The sequence below is a fragment of the Magallana gigas genome, chromosome 9 (genome assembly GCF_963853765.1).
Source record: "Magallana gigas chromosome 9, xbMagGiga1.1, whole genome shotgun sequence".
Classification (NCBI taxonomy): domain Eukaryota; kingdom Metazoa; phylum Mollusca; class Bivalvia; order Ostreida; family Ostreidae; genus Magallana; species Magallana gigas.
Window position 1 is genome coordinate 48,668,068 of NC_088861.1, and position 24,653 is coordinate 48,692,720.

The 24,653-nt window shown below is 31.6% G+C and overlaps 2 protein-coding genes across 6 annotated transcripts; both read right to left on the reverse strand.

Annotated features, from left to right (window-relative positions):
* Positions 1 to 594: 594 nt before the first annotated feature.
* On the reverse strand, positions 595 to 15,029 carry LOC105335290 (uncharacterized). Of its 5 annotated transcripts, XR_010708974.1 has the most exons (16): positions 14,897 to 15,028; positions 13,712 to 13,758; positions 12,796 to 12,860; positions 6,751 to 7,105; positions 6,111 to 6,183; positions 5,812 to 5,960; positions 5,610 to 5,673; positions 5,237 to 5,318; positions 5,060 to 5,133; positions 4,720 to 4,750; positions 4,398 to 4,493; positions 3,929 to 4,123; positions 3,515 to 3,643; positions 3,174 to 3,347; positions 1,732 to 2,268; positions 595 to 1,617 (listed from the first exon to the last, which is right to left on the reverse strand). XR_010708974.1 is itself a non-coding variant. In XM_066070467.1 (15 exons), exons 2-15 carry the CDS (start codon positions 13,738 to 13,740, stop codon positions 2,222 to 2,224), a joined length of 1,554 nt encoding a protein of 517 aa, XP_065926539.1. In that variant the 5' UTR covers positions 13,741 to 13,758; positions 14,897 to 15,029; the 3' UTR covers positions 595 to 2,221. The 5 variants fall into 5 exon arrangements, 4 of the variants coding, with proteins under 4 accessions (XP_065926539.1, XP_065926540.1, XP_065926538.1 ...); XM_066070467.1 differs by having other exon boundaries at positions 595 to 2,268; positions 5,610 to 5,664; positions 14,897 to 15,029; XM_066070468.1 differs by having other exon boundaries at positions 595 to 2,268; positions 3,545 to 3,643; positions 14,897 to 15,029.
* A 1,563-nt stretch (positions 15,030 to 16,592) lies between these two features.
* Positions 16,593 to 20,340, reverse strand: LOC105332974 (uncharacterized). The gene is made up of 4 exons (XM_034478703.2): positions 20,056 to 20,340; positions 19,378 to 19,629; positions 18,987 to 19,169; positions 16,593 to 17,110 (listed from the first exon to the last, which is right to left on the reverse strand). The coding sequence occupies exons 1-4, from the start codon at positions 20,141 to 20,143 to the stop codon at positions 16,680 to 16,682; spliced, it is 954 nt and encodes a 317-aa protein (XP_034334594.2). The 5' UTR covers positions 20,144 to 20,340; the 3' UTR covers positions 16,593 to 16,679.
* Positions 20,341 to 24,653: the final 4,313 nt, after the last annotated feature.

Here is a 24,653-nt window from a genome sequence, read left to right on the forward strand (position 1 = left end):
TCCTTTGTCATAAAAATATCTAATTCAGGGAGACTTAATTCTATGTGAGAACACATTTCAATAAGCAGCTGATGACAATTTTGGAAATAGTATATAAAATTAAAAAGGAAGTGATTATGAATCTAGTTGGCGTATTCGGATACCAATGTAACTGATGAAGAAATTGAATACAAAGTATTTAAAGCAGTCAAAATTTAAATAAAAACAGTTTTCTCCGTATTGCTTCTCTTTTTTGACAAACAAAACTGCTTGTTGAAATATCGAAACATGTTGTAATTATCATCAATTTGTCGACTAATACCATACTCATTATCACCGCCAATTCATATAGGCTTTATTGTTGTCTCTTCACTGTTATAATTAATAAGTACATATTGATATAACAAAAAAATTAATTTAGAAACATATATATTATTTCATTTGTGCAGACGATAACTTAAGGTTATTATTAACGTTTGGTGTAAAGGTAGAATACATTTCATGTATTCCAGTTTATCTTGCTTAATTTTTTATATCATGTTTTAGTTCTTTGTTTCATGACCAGATGAATTTTATTTTTTTATTATTTCTTAGATTGGTTTATTTTTTATCACATATATCCATTAATTTACTTTATCATTGGACAAAATTGTGTTATTACATTGAGTCAACAATAAAATGATAGAACTCTGTTTTCGTTAAAAAGGCTTCTCAAAAATTGATAAAGTGTGCCTATATTCAATAATTTTTACATTACCTTAGCATTTGAAGGCTGACAGTACACTAATCCAAAAATATAATTGTACTATGCGTATTAAGGAAACTTGTTTAAAAGAGGCAAGTCTCTCTAGGATAACATGTTCAAGTTCATAAACATCTTCATGGACGTAAAACAAAAATCACAATCAATATACTAGGTATAATTCCGTTAAAACATCCAAACAAAATTTCAGGTTCTTCGGTCTTGTGCTTTTGTATTTTAATTGAAGATTCTCTAAAAAGTGGCCAAACAAATGTGAAGCTAGTGACAAATACATTTATTATTGACTATGTTTAACTTATCAGTAGGAATACACTAATAGCTATTTCTGTGTCAAAAGAGAAGAAAACGTAAAGATAAACTCCTATTAAAGAATTGGTCTTCCTTGGGTTGACTACTCAAAATTCTTAAAGTATATTAATATCATGTCAATTTGAATGTTATTTCATGAATATAAAAAACTATCCTTTTTTTTTTTCAAATAGATATATCGAATACATTTTAGATGTTGCAAGGCCTATATTTTGGAGGAGTAGTGTAGCTAAGAAAAAACAAGTTTGTTTAAAGTGTTTTGAAATTTAAGGGTCAACCAAATTCTAATAAAATCAGTACTGATATAATGATTATTTTAGAAAGATAAAAATTGACTTGATACCTCATTATAACGCAAGTGTTTTTAAGACCTTATATTCAGATCTTTTTTAAGACGTTTTCCATATAACTTTGAGCCAGTAAGTTGAAATAAAAATGACATTTTTTTTTTAATTTGCAAACCTTCATAAAGGTGATAGTTTTACAATACCGATCAGACACAACTTAACACTAGAAAGAATACCAGTTAAACCCTGGATTTCCTTTAGCGTTTACTTGGGTTTACTCTGGGTTTACTTTTAAAATGATTGTGTCAAGATTGGGTTTATTTTGGGTCCACTCAGGGTTGACTTTGGGTTTACCTTTTATTTATTTATCTAACTGCCTGTAATTCCCTCCACTTGCATATTCCAAATACACATGAAGCGTCTGCTTCAGGGGTCTACTTCTGATTGGTTTACTCTTGGTTGACTTGGGGTTTACTCTGGGTTCACTCTAGTAAACCCAGAGTAAATCCCGAAAGTAAACCCAAGGTCAGTCTGGGTTTACTTTCTGTTGGTTGGGTCTGATCGGTACTGCACTACCACCCAGTCGCATTTAACATTTGAAATGATTGATAATGAATCAAATGTTATTTATCCTTCAAAAACTTTTTTAAATCTCTATAAAAATACTGCAATCTCGAAGTGATATGATGGTTAGATAAATTCATTCACCTGACATACACAATTTCTCCCCAATTCCTTAACATTTGGGTCGGTCGACTTTGAAAACAGTTAAACAGTTGGCCTAAATAGTTTCTAAAAAAAAAAAACCAGTTGAGTTTCCAATAGAAAACACAATAAGGCAGCCTTTTAATTTTCATATTGGTTTAAGTTTCATAAAAAAAACTTATTCTTTGTCTTCCAGCGTTTGAATCACATCACTTGAATTGTTATCTACAAAAGAAATAGGTCAAATAAAATGTATTCTCTGTAAATAACTATTATTTTTACTAAACTTTACATGACTTCTTGTTCTCGTTTAATTCTAGATCTAGAATAAATGAAAAATGACAATAACAAACTGTCAACCATCTCAAGTATCCATAAAACAAAATACAAATTAAAAGCAGAGCAACATGACCTCTTTAAAGATTGAGGTGGAATCAGGTGACCAGGAGGAATGAGCATCCCCTGTTGACCTGTCGCACCCGCCTTATGTTCATTCTCAAAAGTTGGCATGTCATGATCGAAGTTAATGTCAAAATCAGGAAAATGTCATAATAAAAAAAACCCGAAACGTTGATGATAAAGTTTGATTGTGATGGTCACAAATTAATATGTCAATAAGTAACACGAGTAATATCCAATTTGAATTGTTTATTTTTTTTTCAAACGTAATAATTTAAAATGAACAAAAGTACATAATGATGTTGATTTTTGTTTATGGAAATTGCATTTTATAAAAAAAAAAAAAAAAAAAAGGCCCATGGGCCACAGAGCTCACCAGCACAATAATAGCCATAATTAAATCAGATCTTGTGAGTCTTATACAAAATATTTGGGCATGATGCAGTATTGCTGCATAATAAGATTTACATTTTTCCCTGGATATTCTTAATTCATTTCAACAGAAATCCCTATTACCCAATAATGCTTGAGCCAAGTTTTGTTAATATTATTTCAATGGTCCTGGAGAAGTTGAAAGTGTAAAAAGTATTGAATCAGACAGACGGACAGACAGACAGAGGGACACCGGACAAAATGTGATCAGAAAAACTCACTAGAGCTTTCGGCTCTGGTGAGCTATAAATTAAGTGAAACATCCCTTTCGATGCTTAGAAATTAAAAATGACAAATACCTGATATAGATCTAGATACTCTTCTATCTACGGTCATTCTTTGATCAATATTGTCAAACTCTGCAATGGCTAATGTATTCTCTTCAGAAGGAGCATTTAAATTTCGTTCCGTAGCCACATTTGGTCTTTCAGATGAGACCACCCGCCTTTCTTCGACATTTTCTGGTTCCATTTCTAAAAAGAAGTTTGTTAAAGTGAATTGTAATCACAGGACTCCAAAACATGGACATATTTTGTTTTTTGTTGTTAAAGTTAATTTTAAAAAGATATTTGATATTCTTAGTGCGTAAGTTACCAAAAAAGAAGGATTCACTTTTTATTGTAAAAATATTATATCATACCGTTAGGTCGTGCATGGTTTGGCATACTACCTTCATCCTTAATCCCCTTTTCATTGAAGCGCTTCTCCTTCGTTGAAGTGGGTGGGTTTGACTTTGACCTCGTGTTTCTTGTGGAGCTGTTTTCCTTTTCTTAATGAAATATTATGATAATACTATTTTAAAGTAAGCTTCCTATTGTAAATCGTGCCTAATTAAGTACCTTCACCACATACGTTCTACCTAGATATTTAATAAATACTCATTAAGAAACGTTCAGATTAATAGTAAATTTATATGACATATATTATAAAAACGTATTTAATATTTTTACGATTAGGGATAGACTTGTAAATTATATTGATTATTGAATGTTGGAAAAGTTTCTTTATAATATGATGCAAAAGTATGATAAAAATTATTTCTAATAAACAATACCTATTAAAGGTCTCAAATGTGCAGGATTTTCTCCTTTAATATTTACAGCAAGAAAGGATGTTAGGTACTCTGCATTCGTTGATTCGTCACCCCGAGAAGACTCCACACCAGATAGTTGCATAGCCGAGCCTGTCTGAGTGTTTGAGAGCTCAGTAGTGCACTCCTGCATATTGGTATCACAATCTGATGTCTTTTCTATAATGTATAGTAGAACTAAAAGTCCAGACATTTATTCATGAAAAATGAACACACTTCTCTGTATAACATAATGTAATACGGAAACAAAGAGAGACTCATTTACAAATAAATTCAAAAATTTAAAAAATTCAAAAGAGAATTCAAATTTCAATAGAAATCTCTTGATGTCCCGTAGGGAATTTGATTCAAGTCAAAAAGAAGAAAAATTAAGAAGTTCATGTTAATGTATAAATAGCCTATAAACCATAATACTTCTCGTAAGTCATCTTACCGGTGCCTTTTGCCCTCTTACTCTGAGAACGCCGCTCCCTAATACTGATCACTGGCTCTGAATTTTCCAACTTATGTGCTGAAGTCTTCTTTTTATCTTAAGAATATAAAAATTCAATATACAACTTTTGTCTGTTTACAACTGTAAAAAATAATATTATTTTAAAACCCAAATCTGTCAAACATTTGCTACATGTAATGATTTCGATGGGTTTTTTTTAAAGACAGATTAAGGTTAATGGCATTGTTTCGTAGATCAACCGTTATTTGTGCTTCAAGAATCCCATATTTTTTTTTACAAAAAGAAATAAAATTGTTATTACCAGTTTTAGGTCCTGCTACTCTTTGTTGTTCCTGTAATATGTTTATTTTACAGTAAATATAAAGAAAACTGGGTTCTTTATCCATCACTTTAATTCATTTTTTAACAATTCAGTCCGCCCATAATTTAAACGTCAACATATATTCTAAAAAAAATAATTCCATTTTATTAAAATGGTGTACTAAAAGTTATAGTAAGGTATTAAAATAATGCATGCATTATTTGATACTGATTTTGAGGGTTGTTTTTCTATGGAATAACAACTTATGATAAGTTGGATCTCTCTCTCTCTCTCTCTCTCTCTCTCTCTCTCTCTCTCTCTCTTTATTATTATCATTTACCGCTGTATCATCAGAAGCTCCAACATTCCTTAGTTTTCCATGGCAAAAACGACAGTAGGAAGAGTTTCCATTATCTTTGTCAATGAATAAAAATGAAATAGTTCTATTAGTTATCAGCGTTTGGTTACAATGAAATGATTTTGCATGAATTTCAATTATATCTAATCATAAAAATACCTTGATTTGAATGCAATTTGAAAGCCATCGTTGCTGGTACTGATGTTTTCTCTGTCTGCTGATTTGTTCCTAAATCATCGTCCTGTTGTAATGATGCACATGATTAAGATGTTTTAGTTTCCATTTTATGTGTCTGTTGTGCAGTTACATGTAATTGGCATTTCTAAAATTTATTTTATAAGATAAGTGTTTTATCCCCCTTTTCAAAATATGAATCTTATGAGTTATTCGATAACGTTGACAGAGAAAGCAGCAAAGCATTGCTTATTAATGTCTAGTCCATTTTAAATTCAAACATGGTGTGTTGCCTAATATAAGTAAGCGTATATACGTTTATATGAGAAAAGTATGTAAGAATCGAAATGTAACTCACTGATACCATTCTGCTATTCTCTCCTGAAATAGCGCGCGTCGCTTCCTCGAATGGGCTGTAGAAACTATTAGTGTGACAAAAAAACTTAAAATGATTATGAAAATATGTCCTTAAAAAATACCTGAAAGCTCATAGCGTACAAAATATTTTCTTTTTTTTTCGATACAAAGTGATTGTAAAGATATTTTTTTTTGGAATTAACCTGTTGTTTAATTCAGTACTTATGTAATTGGAATTCGGCGATGGAAATGCCGATGACGGAAAACTTGGAAACCCTGGTATAGTTGAAACGTTTGATTCAGAAAGTGGGACAGAATGTTCCGAAAGTGGTCCTCCACATGCTTCATTTTCCTATGAATATACAATTACATGAATATATTGGAGAGGTGTTAAAAGGTATTTGCTTATATTCAAATGTTGATTTTTTTCGAATATATTAGAGCCGTGTGGTGAACATTAGATATATGCTAGATAATACTAATGTAAGTTAAAAAATATCACTGGGTTTTCTGCTCTCCTGTTGTTATCTATGTAAAGGGAACCGCCAATTGGGTATTCAGACTGATGCCCTTGACTGAAAAAAAAATTATAATCAGTTTAACGCTATAACTCTAAGATTTACATAAAGATGCCACTGCATAGTCAATAAAGTAGTGCAACGCGTAATGTGTGAGCAAATAGTTAAGTTTGTCGGATGCCTCATACTGATACAACAGTGATATATATATATATATATATATATATATATATATATATATATATATATATATATATATATATATTGTTCGACAAAATTCATTTTTAAAATAAATACTGTAAAATGAGTTAAACCTTTTGGAACCATTTTGTGCATATTTATTGATCTAATATAGATGATCAATGTTTTATTCGAGAATTAGATATGATTTTGTAAAGAAATGGGATTTTTATGTTTGAAGACTGATGTAAATTTGAAGATAAGAGGTGCACACACAATTCACTAAATTTGGGATCTCAAGATTATCAAGACTTTTCAAGTTATAATAACATAATTTTGTTTTCATTCAAACTTGTTAACTCGATCATTGATAAGGCTGGAAACGATTGACATATCTATATCTATCTGCTAACTGTAGGAAGAAGCCTTCTTTGAGTAACGTACCCAGTTATGTTACTTATGCGTAACAGATCTTCGATGTGTTGCTCTCTGTTTTCTTGAGATTCACTTCTTACAATTGGTGTGGAGTTATCTAATTGAGTTGTTCCTAGCCTAATTACCGGTCGCCAGGAGTTCTCGCGTGAGTCAGAAGTAAATGGAATAGCAAAGCAATAGCAGTTTTGTGGACGTCTGTAAATACATAATCCGTTTTCTGTATATCTACATAATTTGTAAATATATTCTTTGATTCTCGGTCGTGCAATCCTGTTAACTCTTGTTGTTATATACACGTATTTTCTAGGGAACCTATGATATCGAATGTGCTTTAGTTTCTTCTTCTTTACTTTCTTATCACAGCCTAAAGAAACAAGTAGAAATTAATAATTGTTATGAATCAAAGTAGAAATCTATTCGGTAAATAATGTATATCACTTTAAATAATGATAAGATTTTTCCTATTGTTTGAATAATTATTAAGTGATAGCAGCTTGTCAATAACATAATAGCGAGCGCATACCGCCAGCGTGAAGCAATGGCAAGCAAAACGAGTTCTCCAGACAAGCGCGTTTGAAAAAAGAAGGACCTGAAGATTTGAGTTATGTCCAAAACACAATAAAGTATCGAAATCGATGATATCGACGATATTGTATCGATATCGATTTCTAATATCAATATCATAGAACTTAATTGCATATGTTCACAACTACACCTGTCCATATTTAACGTCCATATTAAAGGCATACTCTAAAACCTGGCCTGGCCTGGCCTGGCCTGGCCTCAAAGTTGGCCTAGCCTCATTTTTGGCCTCAAAATTGGCCTGGCTCCAAATTTTGGCCTGGCCTCAAATTTTGGCCTGGCCCCTAATTTGGCCTCTACAAACATTTTTGGCCTCAAAGTTTAAAATTTTTCTTTTTCTCATTTTTTTAGATTTAAATTAAATTTTTATTGATTTCTTTTAGAAATTGAAAATTCAATGCTTTTTTGATGTTTAAAGAATAATCATATGAAAAAATATATACGACAAGTGACCGATTTTTCAAATTTGATTAATTTTAATCCATGTTTAAACACACAGACAATTCCTAAGGCATGCATGTACATCACTGCTCTTACTATTGTTAAGGAATAGATTATGCCAATACCAAAGCCATTAACTTGAAAACTAAGAGTTGCCACCCCCCTACCCCTCTCATTTAAAAGTTAAACATCATTTTAAGAGACAGACCTGATTGATATCCAAAACATTGTAAACTGGTTCATAGCATTAAATTGTTATCACTGTGTAATGCACTTTGCAGCTTGTTTACATTACCTGTCAACACCGATCAAGCCCAAATTTCCCAGCCAAAATTCAATATCAATCTTTTCTGTCGCTAATCTGCTACATTGGGGTCATATCCATTGCCTATCCTGACATTTAACATTTCACACGGTCTAATTTAATTAATGGCATTTGTGAATAACTGCAATATTGCATCCTCAGATACCTTGACTCAGCGAGGGCCATTAATCATCACCTCCTGGTTAGAGTAGAGTTAATGCATGTGTTGCTTGTATATTTAGGAAACAGTGGGGAATTGTCATTATCAGAATTTGAACAAAGCAAAATATGTTACGACATTTGGTGTTGGTTAGAACAAATATTGGCCTCTTCCAATATTTTTTTTTCTCAAACAGGTCGTTGGTTAAAGATGAGTTACATAGATTTTGTCTGATCATGAGAGCAGTTTGATCTAAATACATTGCAAAAACATGCAATGCCAGGGTAAAAATCACATTCTTAAGTTCTTAAGAATTTCGAACAGGCTGAATAAAAATCAATTAGAATGGATTACTCGACATACCTTTTGTCATAAATATATATTGTTAGTACCATATTTTCAATTGTACCTAATGTTTTTTAAAGACTTTCACTATAAGACACTAAAGCCACCAAGTTAGATGTTTAATATGGATTGAAAGTAAATCAATAAAAAAAAACAAATAAAAATCATCAAATATGTAAAGAAAATATAAGAATAAATTTGAGGCCAAAAACTTTTGCAGAGGCCAAATTTGAGGCCAGGCCAAATTTGAGGCCAGGCCAATTTTGAGGCCAGACCAAAATTTTGGGCCAAGCCAATTTTGAGGCCAAAAGTGAGGCCAGGCCAACTTTGAGGCCAGGCCAGGCCAGGCCAATGGGGCCAAGCCAGGCCAGGTTTTAGAGTATGCCCATATTAAACGTCTTGTACACAACTAAAGTTGTCCATATTCATGTCGATATCGATCATAACGTATCAGTATCGAGTCGCGTATGTACACAACTTCAGCTGTCCATATTCAAAGTTGATATCAACAATATTGTATCAATACTCGGCTTCACTAGTTGTCCATTTTTTAATGTCGATGTCGTCGATATTGACAATATCGTATCGATATCGATTTGCATATAAACATAACAACAATAATGACAAGCAGTTTCTAGTTTACATGTTTCATATATCAAACCCTCACCGGGACTGTTTTAATCCATGGGATGTCGTTGACAATGATGCGAGATTTGTGAAGTACATTCTGTGCTGCCCTATTAACTCACACCGTAATACATGTCACTTTTAGTATAAATTTATAGGATTTAAAGTGCATGCTAGTGGGACGATGTTATATCATCAATGATTCCTGAGATGATTGTTCTGGGGTTTTTTAATTGGTTCTCTCGTACAAAGTATATAAAATAGCTGTGTAACATTTAAAGGGACTTGGACACGATTTGACTTAAAATTTTCAATTTTTTTTTCCATTTTCAATGTTTATACTGATAAATACAGAAGTTTATAATGCTATGTAAAAATTTGAAAGTCAAATATCAAGTTATAAGCAAGATACAGAGTTTACAATTTTTGTTTTGTAAACAAAGCTCGAATTTTGTCATTTTTTACATATGTACATATTTGTACATATGTATTGGTGTAAGTTTCATTTAAATGTAACTTTTGGTTATAATAGTATTTATGAAGATATTCAGGAAAGAACATAAATAGGCATTATGTCTGCTGTTCAATCCATTTCAATGTATCTATATACTTGAATAAAATACTTCTTAAATTAAATTTATGAAGATATTGAATTAGTTTAAATTGTTTTATACATGTCACTTCGTATAAGAAATGGTATTTCTCTACATTAATTTTTTTTGTAAAAAACTATAAGACTCGAGCTTTGTTTACAAAACAATCAATTCTTTCCTCTGTATTTCACTTGTAACTTGACTTTAACATGCAATATTTTGGTCAATCATCTAAAATGCAATGTAAACCATTTTAGACATAAAAAATTAAAATAATTTTTTTGATCTAAAATCGTGTCCAAGTCCCTTTAAAGTGTCATGAGATACATTGATACAATTAATACTTAACTAGGATTTGACCCATGCGTGCACGGGTTGAAATTGTAAGTGATATCGGACATTTACCAAATAGATACATCGACACCGTATTGTTGCCATTTACAAATAAGCGTTAAGCCTACAATAATGCTATTAATTTCACCACACTCTACTTAGTTAGAATAATCTAACTGTGTCTCGGGACAGGCCTATACCACAGTTAAAATACCTCCCATATATACCCGTAATGTAGCAAAAAATTGCAGAATCGCTTCAAAACGATTTTGGAGAAAATTGATGAAGCTGCATTGAAAATGGCAGCTAAATTATTCATAATAACCATTTTGAGGCTGTAAATACCTTTCATCTAAATAAATAATTCATATTGATGAAGAATTCAACACTTTCTCAGGCAACGTTTTTCACTCGAGTTGACATTCGGAACTATCGGGATTTTTCATATTTTAAAAAATGCAGTTAGTTAGGGTTATCTCCTGTATTTTCTTTAATGAACAGAATATATATATGACAAATTCTTAATGAAAATTTACACTTATTTATAATATCGTTTCTGGGTTTATCCATGCAAACATGATATTGTGGAAACAAAAACTAAAGAGCCTCCCGTGTTTTAGCGTAAATATAACGCGCATGCGCAAGATTGTAAAATCCGAAAAATTCATATGTTTCCGGATTTTTTAAAGGAATTTTCGTTGATTATCAATCTTGAAGCTTGATTGAGGAAAAATATTAACACGTTGGTAATCTTCAAGTGCCAATTATGTTTAAAATATATAAAACTAATGACAGTACGGATCTGACCTAGTTGAATATCCACACGGACTGCAATTAAGCATATTAGGGAGAAGGCCACACCCCCAACTGATAAGACTACAGAGTGAAGCTATAAATAGATACCTGCATAGCACAGACACGTGTTGAAATGAAAGACAGCAGCACATTTATTTTTCCCACTTTGAGTATACTTGTTTTATATAGCGCATCCATATATTATTTCTAAAATTAATTGTTTTCTTTTATAGTTTTTGTTTGCCCTTTAAGCGTCTAGGGGCTGGAATGGACCAGTTACAATGAATCATGTGAAGTTGAAATATTTTCACAGTGGGGAGGCACTCCCTGCATCCCGCCAAATGTCAATAAATCTATTAATCAGCCCATCTCCCGGGGTGGGCCCTCAGTGGGGATCAAAATATTTGTGGATGCGGGGAAAATATGGTGATAGTTATTATGTTGTAATAGATTTCCATGTAAATATTTAATAACAACTTTGATGGACAGAAAATACGAATTTAATGCCTATAAAAATGGCCACATACATGATGCCATGGTAGAGAAATCTCCTTTGGTACCCCATGCCCTAAAACTTTCCCTCCAATTCTGGCCATCATTCTTGTAACAAAATGGAGGAAAATGAGGACACAAGTATAATTACTTTGAAGGTGAACTCTGATCAAAGGGAATCAATAATTCAATTCATCAATTTTAATGAATGGGAGTTAGAAGAAATGATATGTGAAGAAAATACAACTGGGAATGAGGACATCAGTGCTGACGACTTTGAGAGGACATTCTGTATCCCGCAAAGTCAAAACTGTGATGAATGTGAACATTGTTTTTGCAAACCCTGCATAACAGACGGGAGAAACAGACAAATGTGGTGGCCTTCTGAACCAGCATTACCTGACAGAAGAAATACTTCGTTCCATAAGGAAAAATTTAAGTTTTTCTGGACAATGCTTTTCCATAGAGGAGTTTTTCTTGATGAAAGATACAGAGAGAGAAAACTAAATGTTCTTCAGTTAGACCCTAGGTTTACCAATGTTGCAAGCCATCGTATGGACATTCTACTAGTGTTTTATGTGTTGTCAACTTGGTGCGAGTTTGGTTTCCCAACCCCAAAAATATCCCATACATGGGACATCGTTGGCAGTGACTGTGTTATTTTTTTTTAAATTAAAACCAATATAATTATACACATTATTTTTATTTAAATCAGAAAATTTTGTTCAAAATTTCTTTTTATTGGAAGTTGTTTTTGTGAAAATTACATCTGCACTGGACTCTTATCTGGTCACTGAAAGGTTCGTGTAAACTGTGCTTAGAGCAGTGGTCAGGAGATAACAGCCGGACTCGGCAGGATGCACATACACGCTTACATGTATGTGTTCTTTATTTATCAAATAAATGGATTTATTGGACTTAATTCTTTCTCTCTTTGCTGAGGTAGGATGATTAAGACATAATCTTATTAGCAACCATTTTGAATGCGTCTGTGGAGATTAGAGCTTCCGGTGTAATGTAAACAAACCTCTGCTGTCAATCAAAATGGGCAAATTTGAAAATCAGTGTCACTTCAGAATTTTAAATGATTAATTCTCCCTTATTTCATACATTTGAAGTAAATTATATGTATTTTCAAATGCAGAACACATAACTTTGTATACACAACAACTATCTTAAAGTGGTAATCGGTGATATTTGTATAAATTTGAAAAAAATATCCCCGGAAGTGAAGAGTGGCAAGAAAATTGAAATTTCCTCCATTTCCCCGATTGGCTGCTATTTATACCCCAGAACCGGCCTTTAAAGCCTCAAAATTCGAGTATATCATTTTAATATATTAGTATAGATATTTTGTGTTATTACACAATACCTTGACTTACCTTGACGTAATACAGAATGGTCAACATGGTAGAGTGCCATACGTATACTCAAATGCACTAGGAGCCTAAAAAAGATCAACATGACATTTTTTTTAAGGACCTAGACCTAGACACAATTTGAGCTAAAACTTTAATTTCGTATTATGTTTAAATGTTTTTATAGCTTAATATGGGTAACTTATATGCTCATTCAAAATTTGAAACTTCAAGTTTAAGATTCAGAGTTTGAAATTCTTTGTTTTGTAAACAAAGACAGAGTCTTATTATTGTTTATATATGTGTTTAACTTAAGTTTCGATCAAATGCTGCTCCACTATGTTGCTTATATTATTAATGAACAGATTGAATAAGTTCATCTTGTTTGTCACGAGTCATTTTGGTAAAGAAATGGTAATTCCCTACTTTCAACAAATATAAGACTTTCACTAAACATGCAAAAGTTTGTAAGTTATTTAAAATGCACAAGTAAAACATTTTATACAAAAAATACAAAAAGAAGAATATTGCTCCCACAGCAACTGAAGGTTGGTTTAATGTAACAAAAATAAAATATGATTTTTTCAATTCAAATAGCATTTAAACCTCCAGGATGCCAGTAATTACCACCAATATAATGTCATAGATATTCATTTTAGGTATTTTAAATGTAATATCGGCTATGTAGTTGTTTATACAATACAAGGTACATTGAAAACACTTAGAATTATTGATTTTCATTGGGATGCTTAATAAATTATCTTTCACCATCACTTCAAGAATTAATACAATATACATAATCAACCTAGTCTTCCGTGGTAGTCATAATGTTTGTCACAATGTTTCAACCACATTTAACAAAACATATTTCATATAAGATTTATTAAAACTATGATTTATGATTATTTAACACATGGGCATTTTTTAATCAAGTACTTACCAAATTACGTTTAACAGTGTAAAGTCCATTTTCTTGTAAACTTTTATCTGAATAGATAAAATATAGTAAAATTAGTTGAACTTTAATTTATTTATTTTTTCCTATATTTTTTTTTTTTTGAGGGGAGGGGGAGAGGTGGGGTCTGTTCAAAACATTATGACAAATATCTTATCATAAAAAATCTGCATGCTACTGTATGTTTACACTATTTTTGTGAAATTTAAAAAGGAATCAGTGAGAAGTGAGATTAGAATGTTTTGATAAACAAACTATTGACAGAAAAAGAAGGGGAATGAAAGCAAAAAATAAGAACTAAATTAACAGATTTACTGAGAACGCTTGCTTTGATTACCAAAAATATGAATGCATTTATAACTGTTGAGAAGAAGAGTTCTCTGCCTTCGTATACTAGAATAATCTAGCCGTGATATGAAACGATAGATCAAATGGTCTCTGTGTTACAATTGACTCATTTTAAGCGCCATCCCTGCAGCGTCTGACTCTACACGGGAGAGTAAACTGTCAGTTATATACACCAAGCCTTATCCGTTGACCCTACAATCATATTATATTTGTAGCTGTTGTTGTTTTTACAAATCAGAAACAAACCAGGTTAAATAATTGATTTTTCCACGTATGGGATGACCGCCGCTGACTACTGCGTTTTAGTGATATTAAAAGTCGAAATTTGTTAACCGGTTTTCATATAAAACTCATTAAAAACTCTTTAAATAACCAGCTTACATAATGCTTACTCCGGGGAAAAACATCGGTCTATTGTTTATAAATAGCTGGGGATTTCCATTTTTTTCAGTTTCATTTTCAATATGACTAAACATGAATCAGGTTTTTCAAATCTGCAAATTGTTGTGTCTCACCCTCCTCCTACCTGATAAACACATTGACGATCGTTTTACATTACACATCGTTTTCTATTTTGATCAAACATTTCTTTTAAACGTACTTCATATAACTTCATATTACGTGAATCTATCGATGTTTATACATTGCTAACAAAAGCATAATATAAGTAATTAATTTAAGTAAGGTTAAAAGGTTCTATATATATGTTTACACTTTTTTAAACTGAGATAAAAATAGCGATTGGGGTTTCCACATTACTTTAAGGTCTAAAAATTTACAATTATACGCATTTTATGCTGTTACAAGTATAGAAAGGCTTACCTTTTATTTCTTAAACATCCATTAAAAGTTTACGTTCAGCAAGATATAGATAAAATCTTTCTTTAACACAATCATTCAAAGGGTTCAATGTCTTCCGGCTATCTCTGGTGTCAATACATAAATAAAGTGTGACGTAACGGTAATCTACGGAAGATAATTGCGATCACTACAACTTATTTGTCTCGTATTAATTTTTTTTTTAATATAACGATATATTTTGTGTTGTTATAATTTAGATATTTATTTTTGTAGCAGCTATATAACTAACTGTACTGTTTACAACTCGCATTAATTTTGGTAATTCAAAATTAGATAAACATAAAATATGCATGACAAACCTCAGTTTATATCTATACCATAGACATTTTATGTAGACATAAGAGTTTTATTTTTTAAACGTGATATAGATTTATATGATATTTGAAAGACAAAGTCATAAAATACAATGAAGGTGGAGAAAAATACGTTTTAATGCACTGAAATACATAAAATCAGACGATGAGTCTTCATTAACAAATTTCATTATTTATGAAATTGTTTACAGAACATTCATTCTATACCATTCTTTCCATTATATATTATATTCTTACTTATATACATAATGTCATTAGAATGATGGGAAAAGTAGAAAGAAAGAAAGGTAGAAAGAAAGATGAGAGGGAAATCATTAGTTCTAATTTTTGTGAGCTAGTATTTTTATTATTTTTTAAGCTTCAATTACTTCTTTCAAAATGTAAAAAAAGAGATTGTTCCTCTGAGCCATTAATAAATCTAATCAATATATAATACAAAGATTAAAAAAAGAGTAGGAGAATTGTGCATTGCAACAGACATAAAATCACCTAATTGTTATTAGAAAAATGTGCCGGGTGCATTGAGAAATTTCGAATTGATGAAAGATCTCAGAATGAACTTTTTGTAATTCTTGTAAGAATCGTGTTTTCAACCAAGTCGAACTTCTCAGAGCAAAATAGAGAAAGCATAGGACAGAATCTTGGTATGCTTTCTTTGTATTGATTTCATTTAAGTGTAAGCGTTTTGTTATGAATATTTCTTTGGAACCGTTGTAGATATGGTCATAGCTTTTTTCAATTAATTATAATTACAATACCTTTATTTTTATTGGCTAATGTTCCGAACTGTCTACAAACGTGATCATTTTCTCTAAATAACACCACTTCGACATCCACATATGCGAACTACTTATAAGTAGTTAAACAACAAGTTAAAAAGAAACCCCGAACGATATCATGGACGTCAAAAGGCTGAGCGACACATTTCGGCAAGACGGACGTTAGACAACAAGTAGTACAGGGGAAGGTTGGAGCCGACAGATCGTTTGTACTAAGAAAATATTAAAAAAAAATAGAAACATATGTTGAATGTGCACTCAGGTTACTTGTTCAAAGATAATATGTATATATAAGACTTTTTCGGAAATAAAATGTTAATGTTATCGTAAACGAGGGTTTAGCAACAACGTAAAACTGGAACTTTTCGACGTCGCACATTGCGCCGCCTGACAAAACTTGTTGTTACTAATTATTCATTTTCTCGAGAACTAATTAAAGTACAGATTTGAATTTTTCAGTACTGTTTGCCAAAGAGTCATTGAAGAAAACATAAAAGTCTAAAGAAATTGCAGTGAACAGATTATAAATTATGTGCCCTGTCTACGCTATTTTGGGACAACCCTCTTTAGTATAAGGTGTGTATCATATTTATGAAAAGTGGCAATCAAAATTCAAAAGCTTATCATACATAGCAATCAGATTCTGCAATCTTAGTCCGTCTGGATTGTTTCAAAGTAATTTTTAGGTACACAAATACATTTCTCATTAGGATTTGGTATATATCCATTCTTCTGAAAATACTTTTTAATGGTCGCAATATTTCTACTCTCTAATAGAGCTTCTAGTTTGTTGGTGATGCAACCATTTTCCAGATATGAGCAAAGCGTTGAATACTCAACATCACCAGAAATGAATGTCACGTGTCTGTCTGTACACTGTAGACTGCCGATAATGGCGCACTTTTTCTGGTATTCTCGTGATGTTTTGGATCGGATGTTGGTATTGTGGAACCTCTGGTATATCTTGTTGACCACGGAGTGACCGCTCAGAGCTTGCCAGTGTAGACGTGAGTTCTCACTCAGTAACACGCCATAGTGGAGGATCCGCCTAATGTCCGTTTCTGTCGTCCGGGCAAAAAGACCTTATAATATTAAAAAAAACAACAGATGTAGTATGTTTTGTTTTAATTTAGCCTTCAAATCGCATTTGTTTCGTTTAATTCCACTCTGATAAGTTATTATTTTCTGAATTTAACTGTGGAAAAGTTTGAAGGTATGTAAAATCAGAGGAAAAAATAATGACTTTATCAAAAATGCCATCCCTATAGAACCCTTTATGAACTACACAGGTTCACTTTTTAAAGACGTATTAAGTGCCTTTATTTTAATGTAATAATCTTGTTCGCGATAGTCAATGGTTTTCTTTTGCTTCATTTTCTATGCTTACAAAAATCTTTAACAATATGTTTTGTGGATAAGCCACGTGAGCAATATTAATAACACAATCGTTTCTACTTTCAAAACTTTTTTTTTTCTTACGTATATTTGTATTAGTTTTTCATTTTTGTTTTTGTTTTTATAAATAAAATGTATTAAGGAACAGTGGTCCAAAAAATACAAAACAGAACGAGCAAACACGGACCTAAAGATAAAAATTAGAGGTAGGATCAAGTGACCTGGAGGAGTGAGGGTCCTCCGCTGACCGGTTACACTCACCGTGTACTCTTTGTCGTAATCGGGAGAACGGTAGAATCCAAAAACAATTCGGCATTTAATAATAACCTAACAATAAGAATGAAAAACGACCTATACTATGTTCAAGGATATCTTCGATTAACATTTGTTTAGTTATTCGATAATCAGAAATAGCTCAGAATCCAAACGAGTATGAAAAATTTCAAAATTTCTTCACGCCCCTCTAGCTTATCAGGTTTCAAAAAAGGTTAAAAAATGTGATGTCTACAGAGATATTGTATTTCAAAAGACCTTAATGATAACGTTGAAAATTGTACGAGGTATTCCGAGTGACATCCGAATGGAGAGAAGATATCAACATTCTCTTTCATAAATCTCTGTAAGAAATCTGTTTTTGTTCTTGTGAATTTAAATTATAATGTATAAATGAAATTATTTGGACATTTTTCCTTTCACCTATTTCGATTGTACTTCTTTCAAAGATATGTGTATATTTTTAAATCTTCCAAATATGCTGAATAAATATGGACAGACTCTAACAGAAACACGGACCTCTATTACATTGGAGGTAGAATCAGGTGCCTAGGAGGAGTGAGAATCCTCTGCTGACCGGTCACACCCGCCGTGTGCTCTTTGTCTTAATCGGGAAAAACGGAAAAGTCCGTAGACAATTAGGTGATTAATTATGGTCTAACCATTTGTATGAAAAACGTCAGTAAGCATGCGACCCAGTGGGAGATTGTATTAGTTGACAAGATCGTTGCATAAGTTATAGAACTTACGAAAATGCCTTTAATCGAGACTGTTGTAAATCTTGTCTTATTTGTCAGTAGCTTGCCTCGTTTTAGAAGTTTAAACAATGACAAACTCGTTATTTTATCATCGTTATTATCATATGATTTTCAGACTTTTAACTAAAGATCAAAATAATGTCTGTGATCTAGTAACTCGCTAATATTTGGCAACGTGCATTAATGTGTATGACGATTTATTTCACACGAGCCATTTTATATTAATCAAAGTGAACGCTGTATGACCCAGGAAATTCATTAATAATATGAGTATTCTGTGGTCAAAATAACAGTGTAACTCACAGTTGTATTCGGAGTGTAAAGGTTCAGGACATGAGTCAAGAACAAAGAAGAAAGTATGATTATTTAAGTTCAAGAGGGTCATTGAATCAATATGTCAAAGATTAGGACGTAAAACTAGATCAGACAGGAAAAATATAGAACTCTCCCTCATATGATCGAAAATGCAATATTAACTTAAAGGTCATAGTTTAGGACATTCGGCATGGACAAACAAAGATTAGCTATATACCTTCCTTGGCTATATCCGTTGTTTGTATTTGTTTTGATACTATGACGTTGTACTTGACGACATTCCGGTGACGACTGCTGGGATTGATGGTTGGCTGATGCAAAAGGCGGGCTTTAAATTCTTTTCTTTTTTCGTCCGCCTTTGATTTGCTGAATTGTTTGTTCAATTTAATTGTATTGAACTCTAGTGAAATGAAAATGGAAAAAACTTTACCTTTGGTTTAGTATAATAGTTTAATACTAGAATAAACAGACGTAATATATGTATAATTATTAATGCGTTAAAGATGGAAAGAAAGAACAAGAATATTCTTACATTAAGGCAATCAAAAGCAATTCTTCAACGTCAATGAGTGTGTGTTTTATTTAATTTAAACATAAAAATGATTTACCTATTGAAGTAAGATCACTACATTCTACGTCATTTTTAGATCTCAGAATACATTGATAGATGGCGCTATCTTTTTCTGTGACGTCATGTAATATCAAGGTTGTCGATCGTGGTAGATCATGGTCAATATCAAATTTCTTTTTCTTGGATTTAAGTTTTGTTCCATCCTTTTCCCAGATCACTTTGTTGAATTTTCTGTTGATGTGTTCCACACTTAGTGCGATGGTGCTGCCATATTGACGAACTCGTATTACTTGAAACATAAGGAACAACAAAATGAAAACCATATTTGTTAATGTGTTGACCTACATACATTATGTGATGTCGTAAAGATTTAGATATCGGGTGAAATAACAACATATATATACTTTTTTATTTAAAGAAAAACAATCTTAATCAAAATCTCTTTAAAACTATAAATTATACATAGAAAATCTTATTGGGACATAATAAGTCAAATGATTATTGCTCTTACAAAAAGTCTCAAAGCTTTCAAATAAAACAACTTTTTTTATAGAATATGTGAGAGAACAGTACACAATTCTCGAAAGTTTCAAACTTTACGCACGCTGTTAACTATCTATAGGAGATATAAGATTTTATCTGCAAACTGTTTATAAAATGTTTTTGATATCTTTTGAAATCTTTTGGTTGAAAAAAAATAATACTTCATATTTACCGTGTTTCGGCAGTAGCGGCAGTCGTTCATAATATTCCCTGTTCTGTTCCTTACGATACCTTATGCACAGCATCATATTAAGAGTCATAAACTGAATTCAGAAACTTTCACAAAAACTAGCATTATCCCACAATCGGTAAAACTTTTTACGCATTCAGATGTTTATTTCAGTTAACCATGTTTTCTCACTATCAAATATTTTCAGCAAAACGCTGTTTTAATTAGCTCGAATAACGATTGTATTTATCGGCAATCATCATTTATACTTCCCTACTGAATTGTTATAACCACATCTTAAGTGGATACTTACATCCTTAAGATGTAAACAAGGAGGCTGTATTGTTTTGCCTCGTATTGATTGACAGAGTTATGAATGATAATATTTATATGTTTGTGCGTATTTGCTTAATTTAGTTACAATAAAACCATTCCCCATCTCAAAAAATTAGCAAGAAGGAGTAGCGTTATACGCGAGGATTGACCAAAAAGTAATCGACAAATATTTGCATTTTGAAATATCCCCATAGCATATTTCAAAGCAAAATATTTTAATGCAAACCGAGCTTTTTTTTAATAAACATTTTTGTCAGCGTCAAATTCTATAAACAAATTTTTCAGACAAAATTTCAAACAAAATTAGCACAAAATCCTTTAATCTTTTTTCGAATAATAAAATTATCTTTTAATGAAAATAAATGGATACATATACTTCCAATACAATATTGAAATAATGATTTTTTCGTATTTATATTCAGCATCAAATTTGCAAAATGATAACATTCAATTTTTTTCTCGATTAGAAATGAAAGCAAATAAAAAAAATTGGTGAGTGATTTACTGAGGTAAATTTGAACTACCTTTACAGCATTTTTTATTTTTCCGCTCCCTGTCTGACTTTTTTATTGTTTAACTTTCTTTTATCTCTTTTTTCTTTCTTTGTCTCTGGTGTGTGAGCCTACTTTTAATTTCAATCCAGGCTTTTGCAAAGACATACTGTTAATGTTCTTAAATATGCTTTGGGCTTCCTGTTATTATAACAATTTTAAAATGGACGAATACTCTTCGTCTTGGAGAGCAAAGAATAAAAATTGAAATTATCTTCAATATTTCTGATTTAAATGTTTTAATTCAAATTCAGATGAAAATTTTGTAGAAAGTTTATTAATTATGTTGCTTGATAAAAACCCATAATCGTTTCCTTCCAAAAAAACATTCATGAAGTAGGAAACATACAGATGCAGAGTTGTGTATATAGTATCATTATCATAAGAAAAAATAGTGCAGACCCATGGGGGATAAAATAACTTCCATAGAATTGATGTAGGAAAAGCATTCACCTTAAAAGCGGTAATGTGTGGTATTTGTTGTTTTGTTTTTTTAATCCGTTCAATCATTCAAAAAGTATTAGAAATGATTTTAAATTATAAAAACTTTTTTTTCAAAAAATAAGAAAGCTCATTAGGGTTTGTCTCTTTATTATACCTTGTTTACATTTACAGTAAATTCGATCATAGCAAAGTTCTAGAGACCAATGAATATACTTTCTATCTGTAATTTGTCATGTCTGTATAGCGAATTCTTATAATTAGTATAGTGAACTTGTTATATACTTTTGTTTCTTCCACATGTCTATCATGTTTGTTTTTTAAGACATAAAATGAAGTACCCTGTTTTGAAAATTAACAGATGGAAAATTGAATTATTTACGTAGAAAAAAATACTTTAAAGTAGTTGTTTCAATCAGTAATCCTCAGTTTTAAAATTATAACAAATAACTTTGTTGTAAAAGATGTCAAAATTGTTATTTTTGCCTCTACGGTACTGCAATCGGTTCGCTATACTGAATTACGCTATAACCGAGTTTGTTATAGCTGAAAAAAATTGCTAGGATTTGTAAAGAATCTTGTCGGAGACTCAAAAAGTACTTTGCTATTTCTGAGATTTCAATTTATGACTGTTTGTACTAAACACGATTTGCTGTAGTAATTTGATGTTTTAGCGGAAGTTGTTCAGGGGTAAATAACAGGATAACCACTTTGTTTCCAAGTTAACATGTTTGAAGAACTGTAAGTAAGTATGTTTCAAAATCTTTTTATGGTATCTTTTAGGATGTTGATTTGCTTAAATTCCTGATTTAAAAATATTTTGGAAATTATTTTTGTTCGAACTTGTAAAAATACATCCACATTTTCATTATATACGACAAAACGCTTTGATGTGCAACAGAGAAGTGTTGTTGCTATGGAAAATTAAGTTGCGTAAAAAATCACACAGAAATTCATACTTTTTGAAAAGTCCATAGCAACGCCAGTTAGTTTTAGAAAATGTCAGATTTTTTTCAAGTGTCATTAAAGTTCAGGACATACTTTATTTTTTATAAACTCATAACCACAATAAATAGTCATAATAAACTGAAGTGTTCATATGTACTTTTTTTTTATTTACATATATAGTTAGCAAGACGACAAAAGGCAAATTTGAAAAAAGAACATACACTGTGGTACTGAAGGTTTTAAATTTGAGTACTACCTCGTTACCTTAATGCAGGGTTTTGGATTGTTCCGTTCCTCTAAAACTGAACTTAATTTATTTTACAACGTTTGATAAACAAGTTCTACAACTTATATTGATATCTCTCGTTGGCAGGAATGTTAGCACGAGGGGGTCATTGGTGTGGGAAGAAGCCGGGGTACCCGGAGAGAACCCACGTATCCAAGCGGGCGATCGCCGTACCCTATCACATACAGCCACTGTTGATCACGGGGATCGAACTTCTGTCGCAGCGTGATGAGCGAGTGTATTGTCAACTACGCTACTTGGACACCTTGTTCTTCTATGTGTACGCTAATTACAGTTTTCACAGTAACTATATAAATTGATCAAAAGGCAGTAGTTGTAAAATTTTCACGTATATAAATTTTAAAACAATTCCCACAAAAGACAACTTAAAACTGTTTTTAAAAACAAAGATATCATATCAAGAAGGATAGGAGGGTCTTTTTAATGCGATTGTTGTCAATTACGTCATGCTAGATATATTCATAGTCTATTTGTCATGCTTTAAGTGGACCGATGACATGTTTAGCTGTTTGATTCATGTTGATAGAACAAGACACGGAATGGATATAGATAATATATATTCAATGGATTTTTAGGAATATTGGAACAATTTTATAGAGACAGAAGGTAAGTGGAAGTTATTTAGCGATGATAGGTTTTAATACAAATATGTATTATACATAGATTCTTTAGAAGATCTGGACATCTCCCCTGGGAGGAAATCAATGAGGCCACAGAAAAGTTCAAAAGCCATCCAGCCAGTCACACAGTATGAACAGAAGATAAACAGAACAGAAGATAAACCTTGATTCATGTCAACCATGTATCAAAGACCGAATTAAGTGAAAGTACTTTCTGGAAAATGCAGCTCTACTTGGGAACTCCATCCTGAATTTGATGGATGCAAGCTTTATGTTTTTAGTTATTATAAAATCATATGCACTGAGACAATTATTAATAAAGTTAAATTTTTAAATATATAAACATCTAATCCAATTACAAACTAAACTTGATATTTAATATAAAAAGAAATATTAAATTGGTATTTTTAATTACATGCCTATGTACTTTTATTGAAAACAATTATTTATAGTTTGATCTACCATACAAGATCAATTTTTGACACCAATAAATATACATGTATTTGCCGCTTAAAAATACATAAGGGGCACCGACAGAACAGACCGACCAAAAATGTAAAAAAGAAAAAAAAAAGAGCTGTTATTATTCAAACTCTATTTTACTTAATATCGAGTAATCAACTAAAACATTTTTAGCTGATCATCATCGGGACTGAGCGATAGTCAAGTACTCGAGTACTTGTTAACATCCTTAATATTTACGTAAAGTATAACATGTTTAAATGCTTATTTAATTTAAGATTACCAGTATTTTGCTTATTGCTGTTTGTGCTTTCAAATGTAGGAAATTGGAACATTCTACAGGTACCATGTAAAGGTTTCAGTTAAAGAGAAAAGAGGAACGTTCCTCAGATTCTTTGTGAAGATTTCAGTTGTAGTGAAAAGAGGAACGTTCCTCAGATTCTTTGTGAAGATTTCAGTTGTAGTGAAAAAAGGAACGTTCCTCAGAAGACTTATGAAGATTTCTGTTGAAGTGAAAAGAGGAACGTGCTTATTTAATCTAAGATTACCGGTATTTTGCTTATTGCTGTTTTTGCTTTCAAATGTAGGAAATTGGAACATTCTTCAGGTACCATGTAAAGGCTTTCAGTCAAAGAGAAAAGGGGACTTATGAAGATTTCTGTTTGAGTGAAAAGAGGAACGTTCCTCAGATTCTTTGTGAAGATTTCTGTTGAAGTGAAAAGAGGAACGTTCCTCAGATGAAATGTAGAGATTTGAGTTTAGATAAAGAGGAACGTTCCTCTGATGCTTCATAAGTTTTTATAAGAACAAGAGGAACGTTACTCATTTTAAATGTCTGTGTAATGCATTTAAATGTCAATGATTCAGGAAAATTCCATGAACTTTGACTTGTAAAGGCTTTTTTTGGCAAAAAGGGGTGTAAATGGATGCAGATAT